The sequence below is a fragment of the Sus scrofa genome, chromosome 13, assembly GCF_054392235.1.
Source record: "Sus scrofa isolate SSC_HxYL_T2T_F1_AM1 chromosome 13, Sscrofa_HxYL_maternal_Yorkshire_Landrace_v2.0, whole genome shotgun sequence".
Lineage (NCBI taxonomy): Eukaryota > Metazoa > Chordata > Mammalia > Artiodactyla > Suidae > Sus > Sus scrofa.
Genome location: NC_139395.1, coordinates 210,682,865 through 210,707,322, shown reverse-complemented (window position 1 = coordinate 210,707,322; position 24,458 = coordinate 210,682,865). Strand labels below are relative to the sequence as shown.

Here is a 24,458-nt window from a genome sequence, read left to right as displayed (position 1 = left end):
CTCCAATTCATATTCCACAGGTGCAGCCCTAAACAGAAAAAAAAAAGGAAACTATTTAAAATCAAGTTGGATTGTTTTCAGATGTGCAGGTTTAATAAACACTTGGTATATTTGTATATCTATATGTGTGGGATGGAAACAGGATAAGCATTTAAAAAAAAAAAGTTATTGTAACCCACATTTTTTCTAATACCTAACTGGATATATATGGAATTACAAGATTTATGTATTCAAAGTTCCTTTACCAATTTAACAACCAAAAAAAGTGAAGAAAAGATAATAACACTATAATCAGATTTTTTTTTTTTTTTTTTTTTTTTTTTTTTTTTTTTTTTGGTCTTTTTGCTATTTTCTTTGGGCCGCTCCCACGGCATATGGAGGTTCCCAGGCTAGGGGTCGAATCAGCTCTGTAGCCACTGGCCTACGCCAGAGCCACAGCAACACAGGATCTGAGCCGCGTCTGCAACCTACACCACAGCTCACGGCAACACAGGATCTGAGCCGCGTCTGCAACCTACACCACAGCTCACAGCAACGCCGGATCGTTAACCCACTGAGCAAGGGCAGGGACCGAACCCGCAACCTCATGGTTCCTAGTCAGATTCGTTAACCACTGCACCACGACGGGAGCTCCCCAGATTGTTTTTGTTTTTATTTTTGCTTTTTAGGGCCGCACCTACTGCATATGGAGGTTCCCAGGCTAGGGGTTGAATCAGAGCTGCAGTTGCTGGCCTACACCACAGCAACGCCAAATCCAAGCTGCGTCTGCGACCTACACTACATCTCACGGCAATGCTGGATCCTTAACCCACTTAGCAAGGCCAGGGATCAAACCTGCAACCTCATAGTTCCTAGTCTGGTTTGTTTCTGCTGCGCCACATCAAGAACTCCACAGATTGTATATTTTTAATGGCTACAGAAAAGAAGACTTTACTGAGAAGCATATCTCAATGATAACATTAGCTTCTACAATCAAAGATGTCATTTAATGTAGTTCCAGGGGTGTCAAAGATGAAAGATGGTTTCATAAGTTAGCAACCTTATTTATCTTGTTTTTAACGTATGTGTGCTTTTAACTTTGAACATCTTCAAAGTGAGTTTCCTGCTGTCACATTCTTAATGTATCCAAACATTAAATTACCTATTTGTATTTTTTCCTTTTCACAATAACGCGTTTACATTTTCTTTTTTTCCCCTCCATTCTCCCTCCTCCTGAAAATATTAGGTCACCAAAAAGGAGACGCTCTCGATCTGGTTCTAGATCTCGAAGGTCCCGCCATCGACGTTCTCGATCAAGGTCCAGAGATAGACGCAGGCATTCTCCTAGATCCCGATCCCAAGAAAGACGGGATCGAGAAAAAGAAAGAGAACGCCGACAAAAGGGCCTTCCTCAAATTAAGCCTGAAACTGCAAGTGGTAAATGAACATGTTTATATTCAACCATCCTGCATTGTTTTTGTTTTTGTTTTCATGTTGTGAGTTTGAAGCGTTTTATAACTGTTAGGAAAATTCTGCTTCATCATGTCTTATTTGTTTTATGCTTTGGCATAAACTTTTCCATTTGCTTTTGGATGTTAAGCCAGCTATAAAGCAGCAGTGAGGAGTGAACCAAACTAACAGTGATGAGTGATAGTGTCTTAGATTGAATTGTGAAATATAAAATCATCAGCTTTTCAACACATAATGGAAAGGTGGGGTTTTTTCCCCAAGAGTAACTAATGCCCTCTTTTATAAAGATTCACAATTTACAGCATGGAGTTCCCTAGTGGCCTGACAGTTAAGGATCCAGCATTACACTGCTATGGCATGGGTTTGATCCCTGGCATGGGAACTTCTGCATGCAGCAGGAACAGCCAAAAAAGAAAAAAAGATTTACAATTTACAGAATATGTTAATTTCCCAAATTCATTGTCTATTTAGAATATGTTTAAAAAGGTGTACTTAGATACATTATTGGTATAACTGTAGCTGTTAATGAAATTTTAATTTATAATATGACTTGGGCATATGTAAAACTTTTGACTCTGTAAGGCTTATTACTGAGGATACAACATAAGAGAAAAAGCATATACACCCCACAGTTGGAAAGGGACAGCTGCATATGGTGAACAAAAACACTGAATCGGTTGGGATCATGTCTTAGCTCCTCTCTTGACTTGCCAGGGGATGACCTTGGGCAAAATACCACTTCTCTGGCTCTTGTTGACATAGATGAAATCTTCAGATGTGTCTTCAAAAAGGCCATTTTTTCCCCCAACTCATTGGTGTACCTTTCACTATCCTGGTTCCATTTCTGTATTACATGACTGCTGTGGTTTTTTAGAATTTTTAAAATGTTTATGGGGTTTTCTGCTTAAACATATATAGTATCATAATGTTAAGTCATGCGTATTTTCTTTAATGTTTTTTCATGTAAAGTACAATGCTACTCATTATCTTATGTATATATTTTACGATTATAATTTTATTTTAGTGTGTAGTACTACACTCTGGGTGGGTCAGCTGGACAAAAGGACTACTCAGCAGGATGTTGCCAGTCTCCTAGAAGAGTTTGGTCCAATTGAATCAATTAATGTGAGTGTTTATTAAATTATTCAATGACAGTAGATAGACGTGATTAATGTTATTTTAAGGACTTGTGAGCTAAGTTAAAATTTGCCCAGGTTTGTAGAAGATGTGGCTAGAGTTTAGGTGTTCTGAGTTTGTGTTTGTTAGCATTCTCTCCATCTAACTACATTTCTTGGATGACCAAGTTTAATTTAAAACTTTTGTCTAAACCAGTCTTTATATGATAAAGCTTGAGGGACTGTAGATTTGTGGATAATTGGCAGTCAAGATCAGACTGGAACCACAGTTTAGAAATTCATTTAATATCTCTGTTTATATGTAGAACACTGGCTCTGGGGATTGCAAAGGGTTGGAGTTGGGCTTGTTGGAAGTGATCACTTAGTATATCTTGTTATCATATTTCATAAAATTAAATCTTTTGGAGCAGATGATTCCTCCCAGAGGTTGTGCCTATATTGTTATGGTTCATAGGCAAGATGCTTATCGTGCCCTGCAGAAACTGAGCCGAGGAAACTATAAAGTGAACCAGAAATCCATAAAGGTACTGTTTCATGCTTTAAAATTAATTCATTTCTTCTAAGACTTCATATGAAGTATTATATGACTTTTTAAAAACTATAATTTTGGGCACTAGGGCATTATAGGTGCATCTTTCTTTAAAAAAAAATCATTATCTCCTAAGAGTTAAAGTTTTAAATGTTAGGTGCATGGTAAAAAATTTTTTAAGGGTGGGAGTTCCCATCGTGGTGCAGTGGTTAACAAATCTGACTAGGAACCATGAGGTTGCGGGTTCGGTCCCTGCCCTTGCTCAGTGGGTTAAGGATCTGGCTTTGCCGTGAGCTGTAGTGTAGGTTGCATTTGTGGCTCAGATCCAGCGTTGCTGTGGCTCTGGCATAGGCTGGTGGCTGCAGCTCCGATTCAACCCCTAGCCTGGGAACCTCCATATGCTGCGGGAGTGGCCCAAGAAATAGCAAAAAAAAAAAAAAAAAAAAAATTTTTAAGGGTGTGCAAATTCATCGAGGTATTTAATTGGTGCTTTAAAAACAATGTTATTTTGTAATCTTGTCATTCAAAAAATTTTGGAATTTTCACATTTCAAAGTCAGTCTTAATGTCAAAACACCCTGTTATACCCTTGGCTTGAACTGCCAAAGGATTTTGTCTGAGACTGAATAATTCCAGGGTACTCAAGACTTTTCAAAGTGTTCCTCACTTTTATGCTGAGTTGTACGGGGAACTTCAGCCTGTTCCTGATAAACTTTCCCTGTTTCTTTGCCTTGGTTGGGAAATGGTGGGTGATTGGATGAATGAGTAAAGAGGTGATTGCCAGTTACATTTCCATCCAAAGACAAAGTGGGATAAAAGGGTAACCAGTTTCCTAGTGCCGAATGAAACTTTGTGAGATCCAAGGATGACCAGGCCAGATTGTTCCCTTGCCAACCAAGTCTGAGTTATTAGAATGATTGAGAAGAGTTAACTCAAAATTTATGACATTCTTCTCCCTTCCCTTTTTTTTTTTTTTAAATATTTTAACTAATGGTGAAATAGATTGCCTGGGCCTTAAACAAAGGAATAAAGGCAGATTATAAGCAGTATTGGGATGTAGAACTTGGTGTGACTTACATTCCATGGGACAAAGTCAAGCCTGAAGAACTGGAAAGTTTTTGTGAAGGAGGAATGTTGGACAGCGACACACTTAATCCAGGTAAAGGAGTATTTAATTTTTTAAAAAATTAATCTATTTTTTCTTGGTAGTGCAGTGACAAATGTTTATTCTCTGCATTAGGAGCTGATTTTTGAGATTTTTCAAATACTCACTGTGTGGGTGCCAGTCTATTATAAACTGAGGAAACAGCAGTGAATAAAACAAATGTGGTCCTTGCCCTTGTGCACCTTATATTTAGTAGGAGAGATATAGACACAAATGAAATAACTACTGATTATGGGATTAATTACCATTTACAGTATTAAGTGAACCTTACATAGAATTTTTCCTTGTGAAAACCTAACAGATCCAATGACTCTTAAACTGAATTTTGTTGGTAAAATCCATTGCTTTGGAATAATTTATTGGAAATGTTTATATGTCCAGAGAAGCCATCAGAAGCAAACATATAAGATGAGGAGGTACAATAAGTAGCCTGAATATTAAAAATGCCAGAATGGTAGTGGAATTGCATTGGGAAAAATGGCAGTTTGGGGGGCATGACCTGAAGATTGATAGATAGTAGGACAAAAAGGAGCCCAGGATGCCATGGCAAAATAGAGCAAATGTTTAAAACGTCAAAAACTTCAAACAGTGATAATTTGGGAGCCAAAAGACAGTAAAACCTGGCTGACTTTTTCCATACCCCATCTCCTTTCTACAGGGTGCATGCATGATGCCATCACTTAAGGTTAGAGCTAGGTTTCTGTTCAGATCAACAAGTATTGAGGGTTCGCTAAGTGCTAGACATTCTGGGAGGCTCTGGTCCTGGGTGAAAAGAATCCTGCTCCTCCCTCCCAGGATCTTTAATTCAAACAATACACTGTTATGTTGAAGAACTTAGGCTGCAGAGTCAAATGTGTTTGGGTTGATTCCCATCTTTGCCACTCCCACTGAATATGACTTTAGACAAATTGTCTTTGTTTTCCTCATTGATAAAATGGAAATAATAATAGGATCTACTTATAAATGGTTATGAAAATTAAATGAATTTATACACACACATGTATACACATAATGGTTAGAATTGTACCTCTCACGTGGTAAGCATTCTTTCTGCATGTTTATGATTATTAAGTAATGAATAAGATTAGCATAGGCATTTCATTTCTGGGTTTAAAGTTATAAACTGAAAATGTAAGCTTTTCTTAAATATCTTTAACTCTCATAGATTGGAAGGGAATTCCCAAAAAGCATGAAAATGAAGTTGCTCAAAATGGAGGGGCAGAAACCTCACACACAGAACCAGTATCACCCATACCTAAGCCTTTACCTGTACCTGTCCCTCCTATCCCTGTGCCTGCACCTATAACAGTACCACCTCCACAGGTAAGAATATTTGGGTGTCTAAAAGATAGCTTTCGAAATCTTACTGTAGATGTATGTCTAGATTCCTAGTCAAAACATGAGTGCATGGATGTACGTGTTAATTTTTTTGTATGTTGGTATTGTCAGACCTATTGTTTATAAACTTTTAAAAACCAGAATATATTGCCTTACACCTGTCCAGATTATTCAGTGTCTTAACTCATAACCTTTTTGACTTGAGATGTGATTTTTTTTTTTTCCTGTTACATGTTAGGAACTAAGTAAGTAATGTTTTGGTAAAAATTATAGGTACTTGACTCATAGTTTCATATGTGATCCATTACATTTTTCTTTCAGTGCTTTCTTTCCTCAGTTTCTTATATTAAAACTGAATCAGACAGGAGTTCTATTGTGGCTCAGTGGGTTAAGGATCCAGCATTGTCAACTACTGTGGCTCTGGTTACACCCATGGTGCAGGTTCAGTCCCTGGCCTAGGAATTTCCACCTGCCACAGGTGCAGCCCCCCCAAAAAAAACTGAATCAGATAAATCTAAACTAATCTAAGAGGTTCCTTAGCCTCTTGATTTTCTCAGTAAGGAGAAAATTACATGATTTGATACATACTTAGCTGTGATATTTTATAAATGGATTCCCCCAAATTGGCACTTTTTTTTTTTTTTTTGGCTGCACCCTCAGCATGTGGAAGCTTCCAGGTCAGGGACTGAACCCGAGCCACTGCAGTGACAACACCAGATGCTTAATCCACTGCACCACAAGGGAACTGCACGCATTGGCACTCTTTAGTTGACTCTTTCTTTGGATGTGCCCTTTCCGTGCAGGTTCCAGAGAAGATTCAGTGTATGTCAGCACTAATTTAAAGAAACTTGACTAATCTGTTAAGATTGATCATACTTTTTTTTTTTTTAATAGCTAACATGTGTTAGGTATTTATCAAGTGCCACGCACTAACACTTAACATTTACTTACTTTTAAATCCCCATAATTATATGAGGTTGGCACTTTTCAGTCTTACAGATTGGTAAACTGAGGTCTAGAGAATGTAATTTAAGTAGCTTGTTCCAGGTCACAAAACTTCTTTCAATGGGGGGTCAGGCGGTTTGACCCAAGGACCTATAATCTTAATACCTGGGCACATTACCAGGTAGTTGTATTTCTCAAACTTAGAACACCAGTATAGGTTCTGGTAAAATGCAGTATGGGAGTTCCTGTCGTGGCTCAGTGGTTAACGAATCCAACTAGGAACCACGAGGTTACGGGTTCAATCCCTGGCCTTGCTCACTGGGTTAATGATCTGGCATTGCCGTGAGCTATGGTGTAGGTTGTAGACGTGGCTCGGATCCCAAGTTGCTGTGGCTCTGGCTTAGGCCTGTGGCTACAGCTCTGATTAGACCCCCTAGCCTGGGAATCTCCATGTGCCGTGGGAGCAGCCCTAGAAAAGGCAAAAAGACAAAAAAGAAAAGAAAAAGAAATGCAGTGTGAATTTGCTGTCATAGAGAGCAGATGCATGATCTCTGTCATTTTGGGGTAGTTACAGGTTACCACCTGTGTATTCACATAACTGTAATTTAGAGGTAACTGGTTTTTTTTTAACAAGGAATTTTCTTTGTCTCTACACACTATGCGGGTGGGAGGGTGGCTAGATAGATGGCTTCATTTTTCTTTCTTTCTAGGTCCCACCACATCAGCCGGGACCTCCTGTAGTTGGTGCTCTCCAGCCACCCACTTTCACGCCTCCTTTAGGAATTCCGCCTCCAGGCTTTGGTCCTGGTGTTCCTCCTCCTCCACCTCCTCCGCCATTTTTGCGCCCAGGATTCAACCCAATGCATTTACCACCAGGTACACTGAGTTATTTGAGAAGATACTATTTTTTTAGAGCCTGAAATAAAATGACACAGATTGACATTATTTTTCTTATTCTAGGTTTTCTTCCTCCTGGACCCCCACCTCCTATAACTCCACCAGTATCCATTCCTCCTCCTCACACTCCACCAATAAGCATCCCAAACTGTAAGCATGTTTTTCCTTTGTGTTCACTTGTCCTGTTGGAGTTGGGAGTAGGAGGGAGAATGGACCAGTAATAGGATCTAGAGTATGGCAAAAGAATGGTGACCGGGGAGATAATTAATTATTCAGCTTCACATGTTGATGTAATTATATTCCTTAGCTACTATCGCTGGTATAAATGAAGACACTACAAAAGACTTATCTATTGGAAATCCCATTCCAACAGTGGTGTCTGGGGCTAGAGGAAACGCCGAGTCTGGTGACAGTGTGAAAATGTATGGCTCTGCCGTGCCACCTGCTGCACCCACGAATCTGCCTACCCCTCCTGTAACCCAGCCTGTCTCACTTCTTGGTAAGTTAATATTTTTATCATTAGTTTTCTTTCCCCAGCCCAAGTTAGGTTTTTTTGTAAACAGTGCTGATTTTGGTGCAATTTCTCGGAGCCTGATACTTTGTTGGAGGAAAATCTTCCTCTTCAGTATGTGCACTTGGCCTTTACTAGGAGTACCTCCTAGAGACAGCTCAAAAAAGTCATGTTTGTCTGTCTTGAATAAAAGTTTGGGTTTGCACATCTTCCTTTGGTATAGAAAAGTGATTAAACTACTGTTTTTTTTAAAAAAGGAATTGGTACACAGTCCATGATTAACATAACCCTAGACATCCCAGCTTGATAAGCGATAACATTTCTTTGACAACATATTTTACTTTTTTCTTTCTGGATTAATTTTTATATATTTAAATTCCTGGACTTTGGTAGCATTCTCTGTGGGCTAGCAAAGAAATTATCTTTGATACATTACAATAAAATGACTTTGTTACCTGAATGACATTTGCACAGCCTGAGGCAGTGCTTTTCCACTGGCTCCTCAGTTTTTGCCTGTGAGAGTTCTCTTGTACTTTTCCTCCACAATTTTCCTACTACCATCAAGGGAAGTGTGGTGGTTTAGATTGTTTACATTGTATTTGAAGTGGTATCGCCAAGTATAATTAACCCTTGATTCTCCTAATGGATAGTTAATTCGTCCTTGGTATTATCATTTTCTGGTCCTGTGAGCACATTGTATTTTTCAGAGCTATGTCTATGCAAATGTTTGCTTTTATAGTCTTAGATGTTATAAAGAAAGAGTACATGGGTTACTTCTGGGTTATAGGACTGGAGGACATTGGTTTGTGATACAGGATTTTTACTTTTCACCTACAGCTTTCAGTACTGTTGGAAATTTTCACTTTGTTGCATTTAGAATAAAAATCAATTTGTTTTTAAATGGCATGCTATCTTCTGCCCTCTCCAAGACTGAGTTTAGGCTGATAATAAACTTGATTTTTTTTTCCTGTATTACACAGACTGGTTAATGGTAAAAGAGGGCTAAGGTTTAGAATTTGTCACAAGTAATGTAGCAGTAGTCATTGTGGTGATGAAAATGATTTGTTTATTGGGGAAGTTGCTTAAGAGGTCTGAGCCCTAATGGAAATCATAGTAGAGGAACATTGGACCAGGAGCCAGGAAACCTTAAATTAACATCTTTAGATTTCACTTTTGTTATGCTTTACCCCCCGTATTTACACAAGAATCAATGAATCTTAAGTCAGGTAGAATTTTCTGATCAAATTTTTTCCTCCACCACACATCCATATCCCTGACTGTGAATTCTCTTTAAAATGAATTTCCTGGTCTGGTGTCCATGAATACTAGGCCACTTAAGAATGTTTACAAAGTTGTGTGCATTTGTGCTTGTTTTCCTGGGCTTCAGTAAATTCATGGAATGAGTGGAAAGATTTCATTATCTCCAAGAGTTTAATAACCACTGCTTTCAAACAACCTCAAAGAATAAATAACCTGTGAGTTCCTGCCATGGTGCAGTGGGTTAAGAATCCTACTGCAGGGGCTCGGGTCACTGTGAAGGTGTGGGTTTGATCCCCAGCCCTGTGTAGTGGGTTAAAGGATCTGGCGTTGCCATAGCTATAGTGTATGTCGCAGCTACAGCTCAGATTGAATCCCTGGCCCAGGAACTTTCATTTGCTGTGGGTGCAGCCATTTTAAAAAAAGAAGGAAAAGAAAAGTGGGGGGAACAGATAAATCATCTGCCTCTGATTTAACATTTAGGTCTCAGGGACTCTCCCCTTTATTTCTTATCTCTACTGAAATGTACAATTTAAATTCTCAGCCACTGTGTGAAACAAAATACAACACAAATCAAAAGCTGGTGAGCTTGAAAAATAAACTTAGTAAGCTAGGCACCACTGGAAAAATAAATTTCTCAGTATGCATCATTACCTAACACAGTTTGGGTGTCCGTCTCCTCCCACCCCTCAGAACGAAAGCTCCATTAGAAGGGACATTTGGTACGTAAGTGGATGATGGTTGGTTTTCATTGTAGGGCTGTTTATACCTCACCTGTGATGATGAATGTTGTCTCTAACTTTTAAAACAAAATTTAGAAATTAAAGGCTGTTCTAAATCTGGAAAGGTTAAAATATGATGTAACATAAAAATGAAAACTGTTCTAATAAGCACTTTTAACTAAAATGAAGTAGGTTTAGTTCCAATCATGAAAAAGATAGCATTCCATGTTGCTTCAGTTAGAAAAAAAGAATACCCCATGAATTTTGACCTTTGTAGAAATGAGACTTGTGTGTGTGTGTGTGTGTGTTTGTCTGTTCTAGGGCCACACCCACAGCATATGGAGGTTCCCAGGCTAAGGGTCTAATCAGAGCTATTTGCTGCCGGCCTACACCAGAGCCACAGCAACACCAGATCTGAGCTGCATATGTGACCTACACCACAGCTCACGGCAACACTGGATCCTTAACCCACTGAGCGAGGCCAGGGATCGAACCTACAACCTCACAGTTCCTAGTTAGATTCGTTAACCACTGAGCTACAGTGGGAACTCCAGAAATGAGACATTTTAATGTATATGCAAATAAAGGAGGAGTTATCCCAAAGATTAGTCATATGTAGTTCCATCATTTGGATAAAGGAATATAGTAATCACATGCAGTATTGCAGCACTAAAAGATGGGATATTGTTGATTTTTTTTTTACCAAGTAACAGAATGCTGGAGCTAAGATGCTTTTAAGTTTTCTCTTGGTGCTCTAACATTTTCTCTTACACTAAAAGAAAGCAATGTCATACCATACTAGAAAATTTTAAGCTTGGAAGGTGATGTGATATTAAACTTCACTTTCTTCACAAGGAATAAAAATATCCCACCAGGGTGTTGTGATGATTCAGTGGGCTAACAAATATAAAATAACTGACATGGGGCCTACCACAGAGTGGGCCCTCAGTGAATGATGGGTGCTTATTACAGGTAAGGAATGTCATAGATAATATTTAGAATACCTAGAGAAGACTATACTTTGAAATTCTAAAATTATACTATTTTAACTATGATTTATTTTAATGTGTTCAAATTGTTGGCAGACAGAGGAAGGAACCTTTTAAGGAAAGTACATATCTTGGCATAGTTGTCTCAGATATTTTCATGGTATATTAAACCAGGTCAGGAGTTCACACATACTAGAGTTCCATCAGTTGGCTGAGAAAAAAATGTTAGTCATGGTGGTATTTCATTTAAATAGCACAATATGATCTCTGTATTCTTCTCATTAATAATACTCAGAATCATTTTCTTACAACGGAAGGTGAATGTGTGAATGTATCCTTGAAACATAACTGAGTTCTTGGATCTTAATTTCTCAAATGTAGCAATAATGCTTTTAAAGCAGAGGGGCCAAACGAATTTCTAGGAAACTGTAGTGAGCCCTGGTTATGAAGGAGATAGTGAGATGTTTTAAAGATGGTTTGGTTTAAAGAATTTTCCAAGTGATCAGATGTAAGTGTGGGTGTTAGTTTGGGAGTGATGGCTACCTGTTTCTGGAGTTGGACCGAGGTAGCCCACGCTACCAAATTTGTAGAGAACTGAACCTCCATCTTTTATATATTTTGATTGTTTCAGTAACTGAGCATCTGAAAACATAAAACTATTTGATGTATAATTAATTATCACTTGATTTTAAAGGCATCTCTTCTCAGTATCTCACACTCCAAAGTAGCTAGCTAGAACAGTGGTCATTTTATAAAAGCTCAAGGTGACAGTTAACAGTTGTTGGTCATTTAGGAGAAAAGGAATATTAAAGATGAATAGCAGTTCAGTGCATTCTCTTCACTGTTTAAGTGTTTGTGTTACTTTTCCAAACTTTTTGTATAATATGTATCTCTAATACAATGTACAGCATATTTTTATTTGAAAGTTTATTGTAAATGTGAAATTTGGGTTACTTTGGTATTCCAAACAATAAAAGAAATACACAAAAAATGTTTGTTTGTGTTACATATCTCTATCGTGTTACCAGCATGTCCAGAATATCTTTTCAAGGAAAAACTAAGCTGAGTTGGACTCATTCCTATTGTGGAAAATTAAGTTCTCTTCTCTTGCCAGATACATTTATTCATTAATTATTATTATGCAGAGTTTCTCCCCAGTTTTGTCACATTGCTGTAGATGATGGTGGAATTTATAAATAAGAACTGGGTATGTGTAAGATTGCTTCTTAATTGATAACATTAGTTACCAAAGATTTAAAAGTCACAAATTGGTAGCCTACAGGCTGAATTGCTGGACAGTGGTATGATGTACTTCATGCTTGGTTTCTACACGTAACTTGCCCGGCTTCAATCAACATTTGAATTGATATTCCAAAATTTGGACACTTCAAGACTTACATAGATAGAATTGGTTTGTAAATTAAACCAGGTGTGTTTGCTTTTATACAATAACTGTGATCCTTGAGACTGCCTTGGAGATGAGTAATTTTACCATCAAGTTCTAATTCCAGTTGACTCTTGAACAATGCAGAGGTTAAGGGTGCCAGCTTCCATGCAGTCCACATATCCCTCCCTGTCTGTGCTTCCACATCTGCAGATTCAGCCACCTGTGGATCGTGTAGTCTGTATTTATTGAAAAAGAAAATCTGTATATAAGTGGACCCGTGAGGTTCAGAGCTGTGTTATTCAAGGGTCAACTGTACTTTAAAATTGGTTTCCACTTGGGGTGATTTCACTTACTAGCTTTAGACTTTTCTGCCCAGAATTTTGGTATTTTTATAATTATTAATTTTTAGCATTTTAAATTAGAGCATTAGAGCACCAGTCCACTAATGTGAATAGCATTCAGAGGAAACCTGAAGAAAATTCTAAACAGTTTTTTTAATAGTAATATCTAATTTTTAAAGACACTTTGCATTTTAATTTTTTTCTTAATGTGGACTTTGTTACAATATTGGTTATATTCAGTTATGAGCTGGAGGGGTCTCCCAGGTGTTTATTCATTTTATAAAAGTGTTCTTTGAAATCTTTTAAGATATTTGAATTGGTACCCTAAATATATTGCATCATATTATTCCATTAGTGTCAGTTAGAAATGGTTCCCAAATGCTCATCACAGTTTCCTTCAACTTAGTATATAACATTGTTCAATGAATAGTGATCAGTCCACAACAGGGGCTTTCCTTTGATATGAATTTATGCATGAGTACACTGTATTTTCTCAAAAAGTGAAGCACTTCAAACAAGAGGTCTTGCACAGAAACTTAAAGGCTGCTTATCACATTGTCTCCATCTCCTCCTGCACTTCATAGGCTACAAAACTCCAGCCTCAAAGAATCTCTTAAAAGTTTGAATCTGTGACGTCTTTGGGGGCTTGAGGAAGGTGGTGGGAGGGGCAGAAACGCTGGGGTCTTGATTGCTTTTGGTAGACAGAGATAATGCTGTGAAGAATTTCAGGTAAGATTTTTTTTTTCCAGCTGAGATTGAAAATAAAATTGCCAGAGTTCCCGTTGTGGCTCAGTGGGTAACGAATCTGACTAGCATCCACGAGGACGCAGGTTCGATCCCTGGCCTTGCTCAGTGCCTTAAGGATCTGGTGTTACTGTGAGCTGTGGTGTAGGCCGGCAGCTACAGCTCCGATTTGACCCCTAGCCTGGGAACCTCCATATGCCACAGGTGTGGCCCTAAAAGCAAAAAAAGAAAAAAGAAAATTGCCTGTGAATGATCTCATTCAGTGATGAGTTAACTGTATATCCCAGAGGTCTTGACTCAACTCTAAGTCACATCTGTTACACTTTACCATTTACAGAAAAATAGCAATTTGTATACAAACTGAAATTCTAAAAAAAATGACTGTAACTGAGCTGTAGGGAAATTGACCAAACCTTATTGTACAGTTTGCAAAAAAACAAGGAGTTATTTTAAAGTCTCTGGTTCTCATTTGAAAATATGATTTTTATCTGTTAGGTTTTATTAAAACATAAGGTACCCAATGCTCAAAATTGAAGTACCTGTACTATATGTTATTGAAAACTCAGATTTCTTTTAATAATCTCGTTACCATTCTAAAAGCTTTTCTTGGTATAATAACTGTATAATACAATCTAGAATGTACTTTCTCTCTCTCTTTGAAAACTATCTCATTTTTCCATTTTCTCAGCTCCCAAAACAGTACCTACTATAAGAATCACCTGGAGGTCTTTTCGAAATAATTATTTCCTAAATGTTATTAGTTGGTGAATCTAGGCAAAATAAATACGTGTATGGGTTGTGGTATTATTTTAGCTTTCTGAAGGTCCGGAGTAAAACAGTTTGAATGATATGTGAGCGTAGAGATCCCAGGGCATTGGTGGGAGAGAGATAAGAGTGGTTGATACATATATTTTTCCTTGTGTGAACAAGTTTCACATTAGGTTCATGCACAGTGCCACAGTGACAGTCATTCTATTAGAATAAAAAAAGGTGAAACTTAGACTAGGAACAGGAGAGGAGGTTGTGAAAGCTTTTCTCAAAATAAATTTCAGTTCTTTGTAGGTTTACAATGGAAAGAGACTCACCATCCTGGGGGAACGACCTGGACCTTGTAGCTACTGCTTTTGCCCCCTGAGAGGTATCTTCTTGATGAGTTTGGTCATCGCTTATGCCGCCACCATTCATTCATTCATACATTCAGCATGTATTTCCTCAATACCTACCGTGTGCCAGGCACCCTTCTGGGTACTAGAGATACCTGCATGACAAGACCTGTCCTCCTAGAGCTACATTCCATTAGGGACTTAGATATTAAGTAAACTAGTAATCGCACATGGAGATACTCCTGTGAAGAGAGTAAAGCAGAGAATGAGGTTGCGGGAATGTCACATGGGATGTGCTGTTTTAAATAGAATGGGTTGGGGTGGCTACTAAGGAGGTGATGCAGTGAAATAACAGGAGGAAAAAGCCCTGTAGATACAGAGGGAAAAGGTCTCATTTAGAGAGAATCAGGGAAGGAAGGTTTGGACTGAAAACACATTTGGCTTGTTGGAGAGACTGCAGTGGGTTCTTGAGGTGTGGAGTAGGACAGTCCTGCTGGTTGTCAGGGGTGTAGCAGGAAATGTAAGTTTTGCTGTGATCTCGTTTACATTTTTTTTTTCCAAAGGATCGGAGTTTGCTGGTGGCTCAGCGGTTTGAGGATCCATTGTTGTCATGCTGTGGCCACGGTTCAGTCCCTGGGCCAGGAATCTGTGCATGCCACAGATGCAGCCAAAACAAACAAGAAAGGATTGCATATGGTTATTCTGTAGAAAGCAAATTATGGGAGTTAGTGAAGAGTGGAGAGAAGAGGCTAGTTTGGGTGCCATTGAAATAGATTAGAGCACTGATAGCTTGCACTTGGGTGACAATAGACATCATAAGCATTTGGATTCTGAACTTTGAAGATAGAGCCTTAGAATTGCCTTATTACTTATATATGTGAGAGAAAGCAAGAATGATCAAGTCTTTGACTTGAGCCAATTGGTAGAGAGTAATTGCCATTCCTGAGATGGGCAGATGTCAGAGAGGAATGAGTTGGGAAGAAGCATGTCAAGTTAAAATGTTGGATGTTTTAACTTTGATATTCAGATGCAGATTTCAACTAAACTAAACGACTGGTAAAGTCTAAAAATGTGAATTCTGGTGTTATTAGCCAGTATAACATTTATAGCTCCCAGAGCCTGTGAGGTTACCTGGGGAGGGAGTGTTAGAGAGGTAGTCAAAGGGACGAGCCCAGGAATACTAGCATTTAGCAGCTGCAGATGCGATGCAGACAACTTGAGACGTGTTGGGAACCCTTCTGGGAACCCTTCTAAGGAGTTTGCATGTGTTAATCTTTTAAGGCTTATAGTTCTGTGAAGTCAATACAGTTATCCCCATTTTTAGATGGGGAATCAGAGGCATAAAGAGATGAAGTAACCCACCCACAGTCACAGTTTCAGGTGGCAGCGCCTAGAATTGGAGGTACCCTTACTCCAACACCTGTGCATTTAATCACGATTCTATACCTGCTCCACCCAGCAAAGGATACTGAGACTGTGTAGCCAGTGGGCTAGGAAGCCAAAGTAGAAGGAGAAATACTGGAAGCCTGGTCAAGAAATTTCCTAAGAAGGAGGGACGAGATCAACTCTCAGATGCCATTGTTGAGTCCAAGAAGAGTGCTGAGAATTGCCAACTGGATTTAGCAAAATGAAAGCTTCTGGGTGATCTTGAGAAATGTAGTTTCATAGGTGTGAAGGTTTTAAAAGCCTTTATAAATATACATAAGATCAGGGGAGAGAGGAAGAAATGGATACAGTGATTTTTGACCTCTCTGAGGAGAGGTAGGGGAACAGTAAGAGGGGGAGAAAGAGACACAAGATGCAAAGAGACACAAGATGAGGAAGGTTTTTTGTTTTTGTAAAAAGGATGAAGCTACAAAGCGTTTATTGGAAAACCCAGTAAACGGGAAATTTTTGATGTAAAGAAGGAGATGCTTCTTAGGTTAGTAACCTTACGTAGGTGAGAGGGCATGGATTCAGGGTTTCAGTGTGGGGCTTGTTTGTTTTTGCGGAACACAGATGTTCACAGAAGGGATAATATGAGTACAAGAGCCAGAAAATTGGTAGATCTGATGGTAGGTAGGTGGGTGAAAAATTCTTCTAAATGCCCTTGTATTTTTTTTTTTTTTTAATGATAAAGCAAGGGTAGAATAAGTAAAATGTATTTCCATTTAATGGAGTAAGCTTGACAGTAAATAGAAATGAAGTGCTTGTACATGCTACAACGCGAATGGGCCTTAAAAAGATATGAAGTGAAAGAAACCAGTCACCAGGGCTTACTTACATGAAATGTCCAAAATAGGCAAGTCCATAGAAACAGAAAATGAAATGTATGGTTGGGAGGTGGAGTTGGGGGAAAGCAAGTCATGATGGTTAATGGATGTAGGGCAGCTTTTTGAGGTGATGAATAGGTGCTAAAGTTTATTGTGATGCTTGCTCAACAGAATATATTAAAAACCATTCAAATTATAACCTTTTCATAGGTGAATTGTAGGCTGGTGATTTTTACCTCACTGAAGTTGGAAAAAACAAACCAGCCAAGAGTAGACAGGATTAAGGAGAAACAGCAACATGTGAAACAGATATCTAGAAGCATGAGAATGTGAATTGACTAGGGAAATTAGAATTGCTGGCCAGAATTAAGGGAGTACTTGTGGTCGTAGGGATAAATTTAAAATAAAACCAGTCTGCGTGTCGGGGGTGGTACGCAGCCTTGTTCAGTGCAGATTAGGTAGAAGAGTTACATCTAAAAACAGTGTTGAGGTTTTTCCAGGCAACATGGAGCAGGAGAACCATGGACTTAAGGCAGGTAAGGAGGAACATAAAGACGGGCTCTGGGAACATGATCCTAGAGGGACTGATGTTTGTTCTGGGAAGGGGCTCAGAGAAGGGGGTACTTGAAAAAGAATTTGGCAGTTACTTGTAATGAAAGGTGCAGGACTTCCTGGAGGCAGTGGCTGTGGTAGAATGGAAGACAAGAACGTTGGCCAAGAAGAGGTAGAAGAGCCACCTTGTGTTTGCTACCAACTTGCCTTTTCATGTGTTCCCTTTGCCCTTCCTCCTACTCTCCTCCCTTTACTTATGCACATGGCAAATCCTTGCTTCTTTTTAAATATCCAGCTTCAATTTACATCCTCTGTGAAACTGTCCAGCTAACACATTCCATTAGTCACTCCCACAGTATTTAATTCAAGCCTTTAGGAACTTGTATCTGTGTCTCCTTGACTACACAACTCTGGTCCTTCTTGGCAGAGAGCTGCCGTAGTTGTTGATGTACTTTTTGTATCCCCTGTTTACATTGTCCTGGTTCAAGGTCCAGTCTGATTTCCAGCCATGGAATCAACGCTCCCCTCCATCACCACCCCTTCAGCCTTTTAACATACGTTGTTATTTCCCACGATCACCAACATCTTTGCTATGGAGAGCAATGGCACACTACCTCTTTAACCTTGAGTTTTATTTTTTTAATTTTGCAACGTATCAGGGTTTTGGCTCATCATTGGGAAATAAATAGCCTTGGTTATTTAAACTCCGGTGTATTTTGTGGGCTTGAATTTGAATACAGACATTTGGGGCTAGCACTCTTTTGTCTGCCTCAAAATCTTACTATATTAGGAAATTCAGAGGTGTCTATCTAGTGTGATGTTTCCCCAGGTCGCTCTTCCCTGTCCGTTTTTTGGCTCACCCATATTCTAGATAAGCTAACCTCTCTTCTGAGCTCTGTACATTTCATCAGTCTCTTCAGCACATTCCCACCAGATGTAGTCCAAGCTCTTCCAACTGCCAGTATTATTACCATGTGAAATTTGTCATGTTTTCAAATTGCTTCTCTTCCTAAATTCCTGCGTTGATAACTTCCATCCACTCATTCAAAGTAGAAAGCTAGGAGTTCCCATCATGGCTCAGTGGTTATTGAATCTGATTAGGAACCATGAGGTTGTGGGTTCAATCCCTGGCCTCGCTCAGTGGGTTAAGGATCCTTCGTTGCCATGAGCTGTGGTGTAGGTCGAAGACTCGGCTGGGATCCCAAGTGGCTGTGGCGTAGGCCAGCAGCTACAGCTCCAATTTGGCCCCAAGCCTGGGAACCTCCGTATGCCGTGGGTGAGGCCCTAGAAAAGACCAAAAAAAAGTAGAAACCTAGATGTTTCTCCATCTCTTAAATTCTGCCAGTCCTGCTTACTAAAGGCCTTAAATCTCTTCCTCACCTCTGTTCCTGAAGTTCTTGAAATAAGAGCCTAACTACCCTCCCGTGTCCTTCCCCTTGCTTTTCTGTATCCTCTTTGCTAGAGGGATCTTTCAAACGTGAACGTAGGATCATCCCTGCTAAAAATTCCTTGGTAATTTTCCCACTGCTCTAGATCAAAGACCAAGTTCCTGGATTGTTCCAGCCTACCCGTTCAGCCTCACAGACCTCATCTTTCTTTTCTTCTCTCTCTCTCTTTTTTTTTTTTTTTTAAGCAATTTGTATTTATACAAATTCTAGCTGCTTCAATAATAAGCCTCACCTTCTCTCCTTAGTTTTCATCAAAGACATTCTGTTACAATTCTCAGAATAACAGTTTACTGCTTCACCTTACTACTAATAATAAGCCTTTTCAGAAGTTGTTGTTCTCTTAACCAGTCATGTCCTTCCTTCCCTTCTCATATTGGCCTTGAATGTTCTTCCTGACTTTGAGACCCAGTCCAGACATCCCCTTGGATTCCTGCTCAGATTCGCACACACCAAGTTCATCAGGTCCACCTGTGTCACCATGCTGTTGTGTGCCATCTCCTGTAGCAGTTGACATTTGTTTCTACTAATCAGGATTATTATTGTTTTTAATCTCAATATTCCCAGCACATTAAATGATTAATGTAAAGCTTAGGTGTTCAGCATGTGTATGAATCAATGGAATTTTTTAAAAATCTGTAACTAGAAAACTTGTCAGTGGTATTGTATGTCATACTTAAAAATAAAATGAAAAGTTGCTTTGAATGTCCTTTAGGCCTGGGTAATTCCCTACATATCCCAGTGGTATACATAATGTCAGCTCTCCTGGGAGGTCCCATCATGGCTCAGCGGTAATGAACCCAACTAGTATCCATGAGGATGCAGTTTCCATCCCTGGCCTCATTCAGTAGGTTAAGGATTCAATGTCACCATGAGCTGTGGTGTAGGTCACAGACATGGCTTGGATCCCGTGTTACTGTGGCTGTGGCGTAGGCTGGCAGCTGCAGCTCTGATCCAACCCCTAGCCTGGGAACTTCCATGTGCTGTGGGTGCGGCCCTAAAAAGACGGAAAAAAGATAATGTCAGCTTTCATAATAAAAATTAAAAGGAAATTCATATACTGTGCCTTCCTGATGCTTACACCACCTGATATATTTGTAAACATGACTTATCATAAAAGTAGTGCTTTTCTGTTCACTGCGAAACAAGATAGGGAAAAAAATCCATAATTCCACCACTTCAGTGGTCTTGAGACCAACATTTGGAACTATGGGAGTATTCTCTCAGAGGAACCTATGAATTTTTGTTGGTCCGTAAAGGACTAAAAGGAAATCAACTTATTTACAAAAGAAGGAAGGGATTTGAGTGTATATTTTAAGCAAAATCCCAATATAAACATCCACAGAAATGGAATAGATAAATTAGACAATGTTTTTTCTTTTTAAAAAATGTGCTTTATAGGCGGTTTAAATATATGAGTACTATGAAAATTCACTCTGTTCAGTTAGTCTGTATGCATCCTCAAATGCATGTTATGAGGAACTTAAGATGTGTCCCTAGAGATTTATATTTTATAAAGAATCACTGCACATTTGACCTCTGTGTATAAGGCTGCTTGCTGTTAGCCTTGTTTCCTTAGGCTCCTGTCAGACTGGTAATTGAGGAAGCCATCATCATGTGGAAACTGGGAATAGGACCTTCCCATTGTCCTGCAAACATTTCTTTCCTCTTTTGTTATAGGAAGATGCTTTGAACCCCTTCCTCATTTTTCTAATATTTGAAAACTTGCTATTCGCCCCTTGCGCCTATAGTTAGGTATTGGATTGTGCTGCACTAACTCATTGACCATTTTAGACTTGAATAAAAAAGCTGGTGAGAAAATGCAGTTCAGTTTGTTTAAGTGCTTCTATGTATGATACTTGCATTGAAAGAGGCTGTACCTGGGTACGTGCATTTTATGTTGCCTGTTTTGAGTTAAAGTCCACAAGTGTCAGGACTGTCCAGTTACTTTAAAAAGTGGGCTCAAGGACTATCTTAGGTATCTTGTGCTACTGTGTGATACCTACTCAACAACTGTTCATTACATGTATCAAGAGTGTTGGCGTGAGCTTTCTATTAGTCCGACATTCGAGTATGAGTGATTGTTCTGTATATGTTCATTGTCTGGGATTTTCCTGAGGAGGTTATGAAGAGTCTGTGAAGGGCCCTTGTCTTGTTCCTCCATTTCATATTTCTGCCTTTTCACTGTGGTAATGAGCATTTCTCCACTTTAGGCCTGAGATTCAGTGTATTCAAGTTTCCTCCAACTACCAAAGTGCTAGACTCTAGACTGTGGTGGATACTGGAAGACCAGGAGAGGCTAATATCTTAATGATCAGAAATGAGGAGCTCCCTTGTGGTACAGCAGCTTAAGGATCCAGCCTTGTCACTGCAGTGACTCAGGTCGCTGCTGTGGTGCAGACGTTGGATCCCTGGCCAGAGGACGTCCACATGCTGCGGGTGGGGCCAAAAAAAGACAAAGTGCTGTCAACTGAAACACACATTTCCCAGTCCACTCAGTGCCTAAGTGACAGAATGGTATCAGACCACATTAGGAGCAAAAACTGAAGTAGAAATTCTTGTATATCTTACACCAAAACATAAGCAAACCCTCCTGTAAATGGGAAATAAAACCAGTAAGTCATTGTCATTTTCCACAGCACGAAGTTTATCAGTCTTGCCGCCTTTGGGAAAATCAATAGAAGGCAAATGGCTGAACGCTCAGCATTGTTCACCAGTCACTTTGGCATAAGTGGTTTACATGCTATGCTGTGCTTTGAAAAGGGACCTGTAAAAATAAACTACCTTTGTGTATGGCTTTTCATTTTAAAAGCATCAGTGTTTAAGTAATACTGCATGATAATAACTACATGAAGCATTTTAATGACATAAAATCAAGGAGACCTCTCTTTTCACTGGGTTTCTCTAGGGCATTGACCCCATTTTTTTTCCTAGTAATAAGTCGAATTAAGATAAGTACACCTGAAATAACCTTCACTTAGCTCAGAACTGATTCTTTATCTCATTAGGACATAGTATGTTGTGTTCCTCAAGTATTTTGAATGGTAAAACAGCCACTAATCAAGGCGATAGGAGGAGATTTTGACGTAGTCTTAACAAAAATTGGCATATTACAATTTCCTTTTGCTATTTATTTGACCTCTACCTTTTATTAGGCGCACACATATATCCATGTATTTTTATATACATACGTGATTTTAGGACTGCTTGCCCTGGCTTGTTTGTTGAGTATCTGCTAGGTGGACAGGCAGTATGAAATTTGAAGATTTTGGATAGAATTTCATTTTGCTTCAGGAAGTAGTTGAAAAGAGAATGCTTTCTTCTATGTTAACTTTATTTACATTTTTCAAATTTGTATTGCCTTATAGGTACTCAAGGAGTTGCACCTGGTCCTGTAATTGGGCTCCAGGCCCCATCCACTGGTCTTCTTGGTGCCCGACCTGGCCTGATCCCACTCCAGCGCCCACCAGGAATGCCTCCACCTCATTTACAACGATTTCCTTTGATGCCGCCTCGTCCCATGCCTCCGCACATGATGCATAGAGGTCCACCGCCAGGACCAGGGGGCTTTGGAATGCCTCCGCCTCATGGAATGAAAGGTCCCTTTCCGCCCCATGGCCCCTTTGTTCGGCCTGGTGGAATGCCAGGGCTCGGGGGCCCAGGCCCAGGCCCAGGGGTTCCTGAAGACAGAGATGGGAGGCAGCAACAGCCGCCACCACCACAGCAACAGCAGCAGCAGCAGCAGCAGCAGCAGCAGCCGCCACCACAGCCACAGCCACAACAGCAGCCGCCGCCAACTCAGCAACCACAACCAACTCAGCAGCAATCACAACCATTTAGAAATGATAACAGGCAGCAGTTCAATTCAGGTAGAGACCAAGAAAGGTTTGGAAGAAGATCTTTCGGAAATAGGGTGGAAAATGACCGGGAACGGTATGGGAACCGTAATGATGAGAGAGAGAATAGTAATCGCGAAAGGAGAGAGTGGGGAAGAAGGAGCCCTGACCGGGACAGGCACAGAGACTTGGAAGAGAGGAATAGACGCTCTAGTGGGCATCGAGACAGAGAGAGAGATTCTAGAGAGTCTCGTAGAGAGAAGGAAGAAAACCGAGGCAAGGAAAAGCCTGAGGTGACAGACAGAGCAGGTGGTAACAAAACCGTTGAACCTCCCATTAGCCAAGTGGGAAATGTAGACACTGTTTCAGAACTTGATAAGGGGGGGGCTGAGTCTGCAGTTGTAAAACCTGAAGAGTTACCTGCTGAGGCTACCTCATCCGTTGAACCCGAAAAGGATTCTGGCTCAGCAGCAGAGGCTCCTCGTTAGAGACTGGAATTTGTCTAAACGTGACAGTGACACTTCTGGAGTGTAGAGCTTGAGGTGTACAGATGCTGTATTATATTTGCTCCTGCTATATCACAGCCCCACAGTAGTTGGTGGGGAATTGTAAGCAATTTGATTGCTTCCTTCTATTTAAAAATAGCCACAAAATAACAAAAAATACTGAAAATATGAATAAATATTACCCTTTTTGCTGTAACTTTTTAAAAGTTTTGACTTTAAAAAGTTTACAAATCGTAATTAGAAGTGCTCTCTATTTTTTTTTTTTTTTTAATTTAAGACAAGGTTAACGGTGAAAGCTCCTCAAAAACAATAGGGATGTTTTTAATAAACTCTATTTTCGTAACAAACTTTAATGTGTGCTATTCTTCCTACACTGCATTAAGGTGGAAAAGGATTGTTCACCATCAAAGTTTGAGCTGTTAATACTGTACTGGAGTCTAAATTAGACTTGTTTATTTGATGGAAATAGACATCTTTAGTTATTCTCAAACACTTCATTTGTGATACTTTTGATTCTTAACATTTTAATCATAAGGCAAAGGTTAGTGGTTTGAATGTTAACTGAAGAGTTTGTTTTGCAGTTCAGTCAAGGTTTCCCTTCTTTTGCCATTGGCTTTGTGGTGAATGTTGCCCTGATTAATTTGTAAGAAAAAATTTTGCTGGGGTAAAAACTGGATTCCAGCATTACCCATTGTACTATAATTTATCTGATTGCCTGAGTATTACTTATTTAAAAGGTTGGGTGTTTTTCTTATCCCATTAAATTTTTCAAAAGGGTGAAAAAAAATCAAGGTTAATTACATTTGCAACCTAAAAGCTTCTTGTCTTAAAATATACCTGCTGAAGGACTTCAGTGCAAACTCTTGTTCTCCCCTAGGCCTTGCCTGTTGCCTTTCTTTACCATTTTTTAAACTCCCTGCTGGGCAGAGGTAAACTGAACCTTTTGCCATTTAGAAAGTACTTTATCTCTTTTCCTTAAAATTGCTGGGATAACTAAGAAAAACAGTTGTAGGTTATCCAAGAACTATTACATGAAGACATCCAAAGTCCTATCAAACCTATACCTGAAATAGTACAGAAAAGCAGTTACATAAAACCACTTTACCCAGTGCCAAGGAAAAGACCTGCTATTAACAGTCCAAGTATCTGTAGCCTTGTTGAAGCTTTTTTCTTAAACTACATTTTTAAACTGTCCTGGTTTCCGCGTGCCGAGCAGGGGACTTTTTCTTACCCTTACCCCAGGCGAAGCTGCTTTATTACTTCGGCTGTTAGTTTTCTGCAGTATGTTTTGATGGGAGAATGTATCTAAGGCAAAGTTCTAGTGTACCTGCCTGTGGGAAGTAACCACAGACTTC

At 39.5% G+C, this 24,458-nt stretch overlaps 1 protein-coding gene across 4 annotated transcripts in view; it reads left to right on the top strand.

Annotated features, from left to right (window-relative positions):
• SCAF4 (SR-related CTD associated factor 4) overlaps positions 1–23,450 on the top strand; it is a 58,588-nt gene extending 35,138 nt beyond the window's left edge. Inside the window, exons 12-20 of one of the 4 annotated variants that reach the window (XM_005657142.4) lie at positions 1,226–1,416; positions 2,474–2,574; positions 2,996–3,109; positions 4,116–4,272; positions 5,444–5,601; positions 7,272–7,437; positions 7,522–7,608; positions 7,832–7,957; positions 22,130–23,450. In XM_005657142.4, coding sequence (XP_005657199.2) covers positions 1,226–1,416; positions 2,474–2,574; positions 2,996–3,109; positions 4,116–4,272; positions 5,444–5,601; positions 7,272–7,437; positions 7,522–7,608; positions 7,832–7,957; positions 22,130–23,085 — 2,056 coding nt within the window. In that variant the 3' untranslated portion in view covers positions 23,086–23,450. Of the gene's footprint in view, positions 1–1,225; positions 1,417–2,473; positions 2,575–2,995; positions 3,110–4,115; positions 4,273–5,443; positions 5,602–7,271; positions 7,438–7,521; positions 7,609–7,765; positions 7,958–8,806; positions 10,163–22,129 lie in introns of those variants that run through there. The other 3 variants (XM_003358925.6, XM_084991938.1, XM_084991937.1) reach the window with 3 other exon arrangements.
• Positions 23,451–24,458: the final 1,008 nt, after the last annotated feature.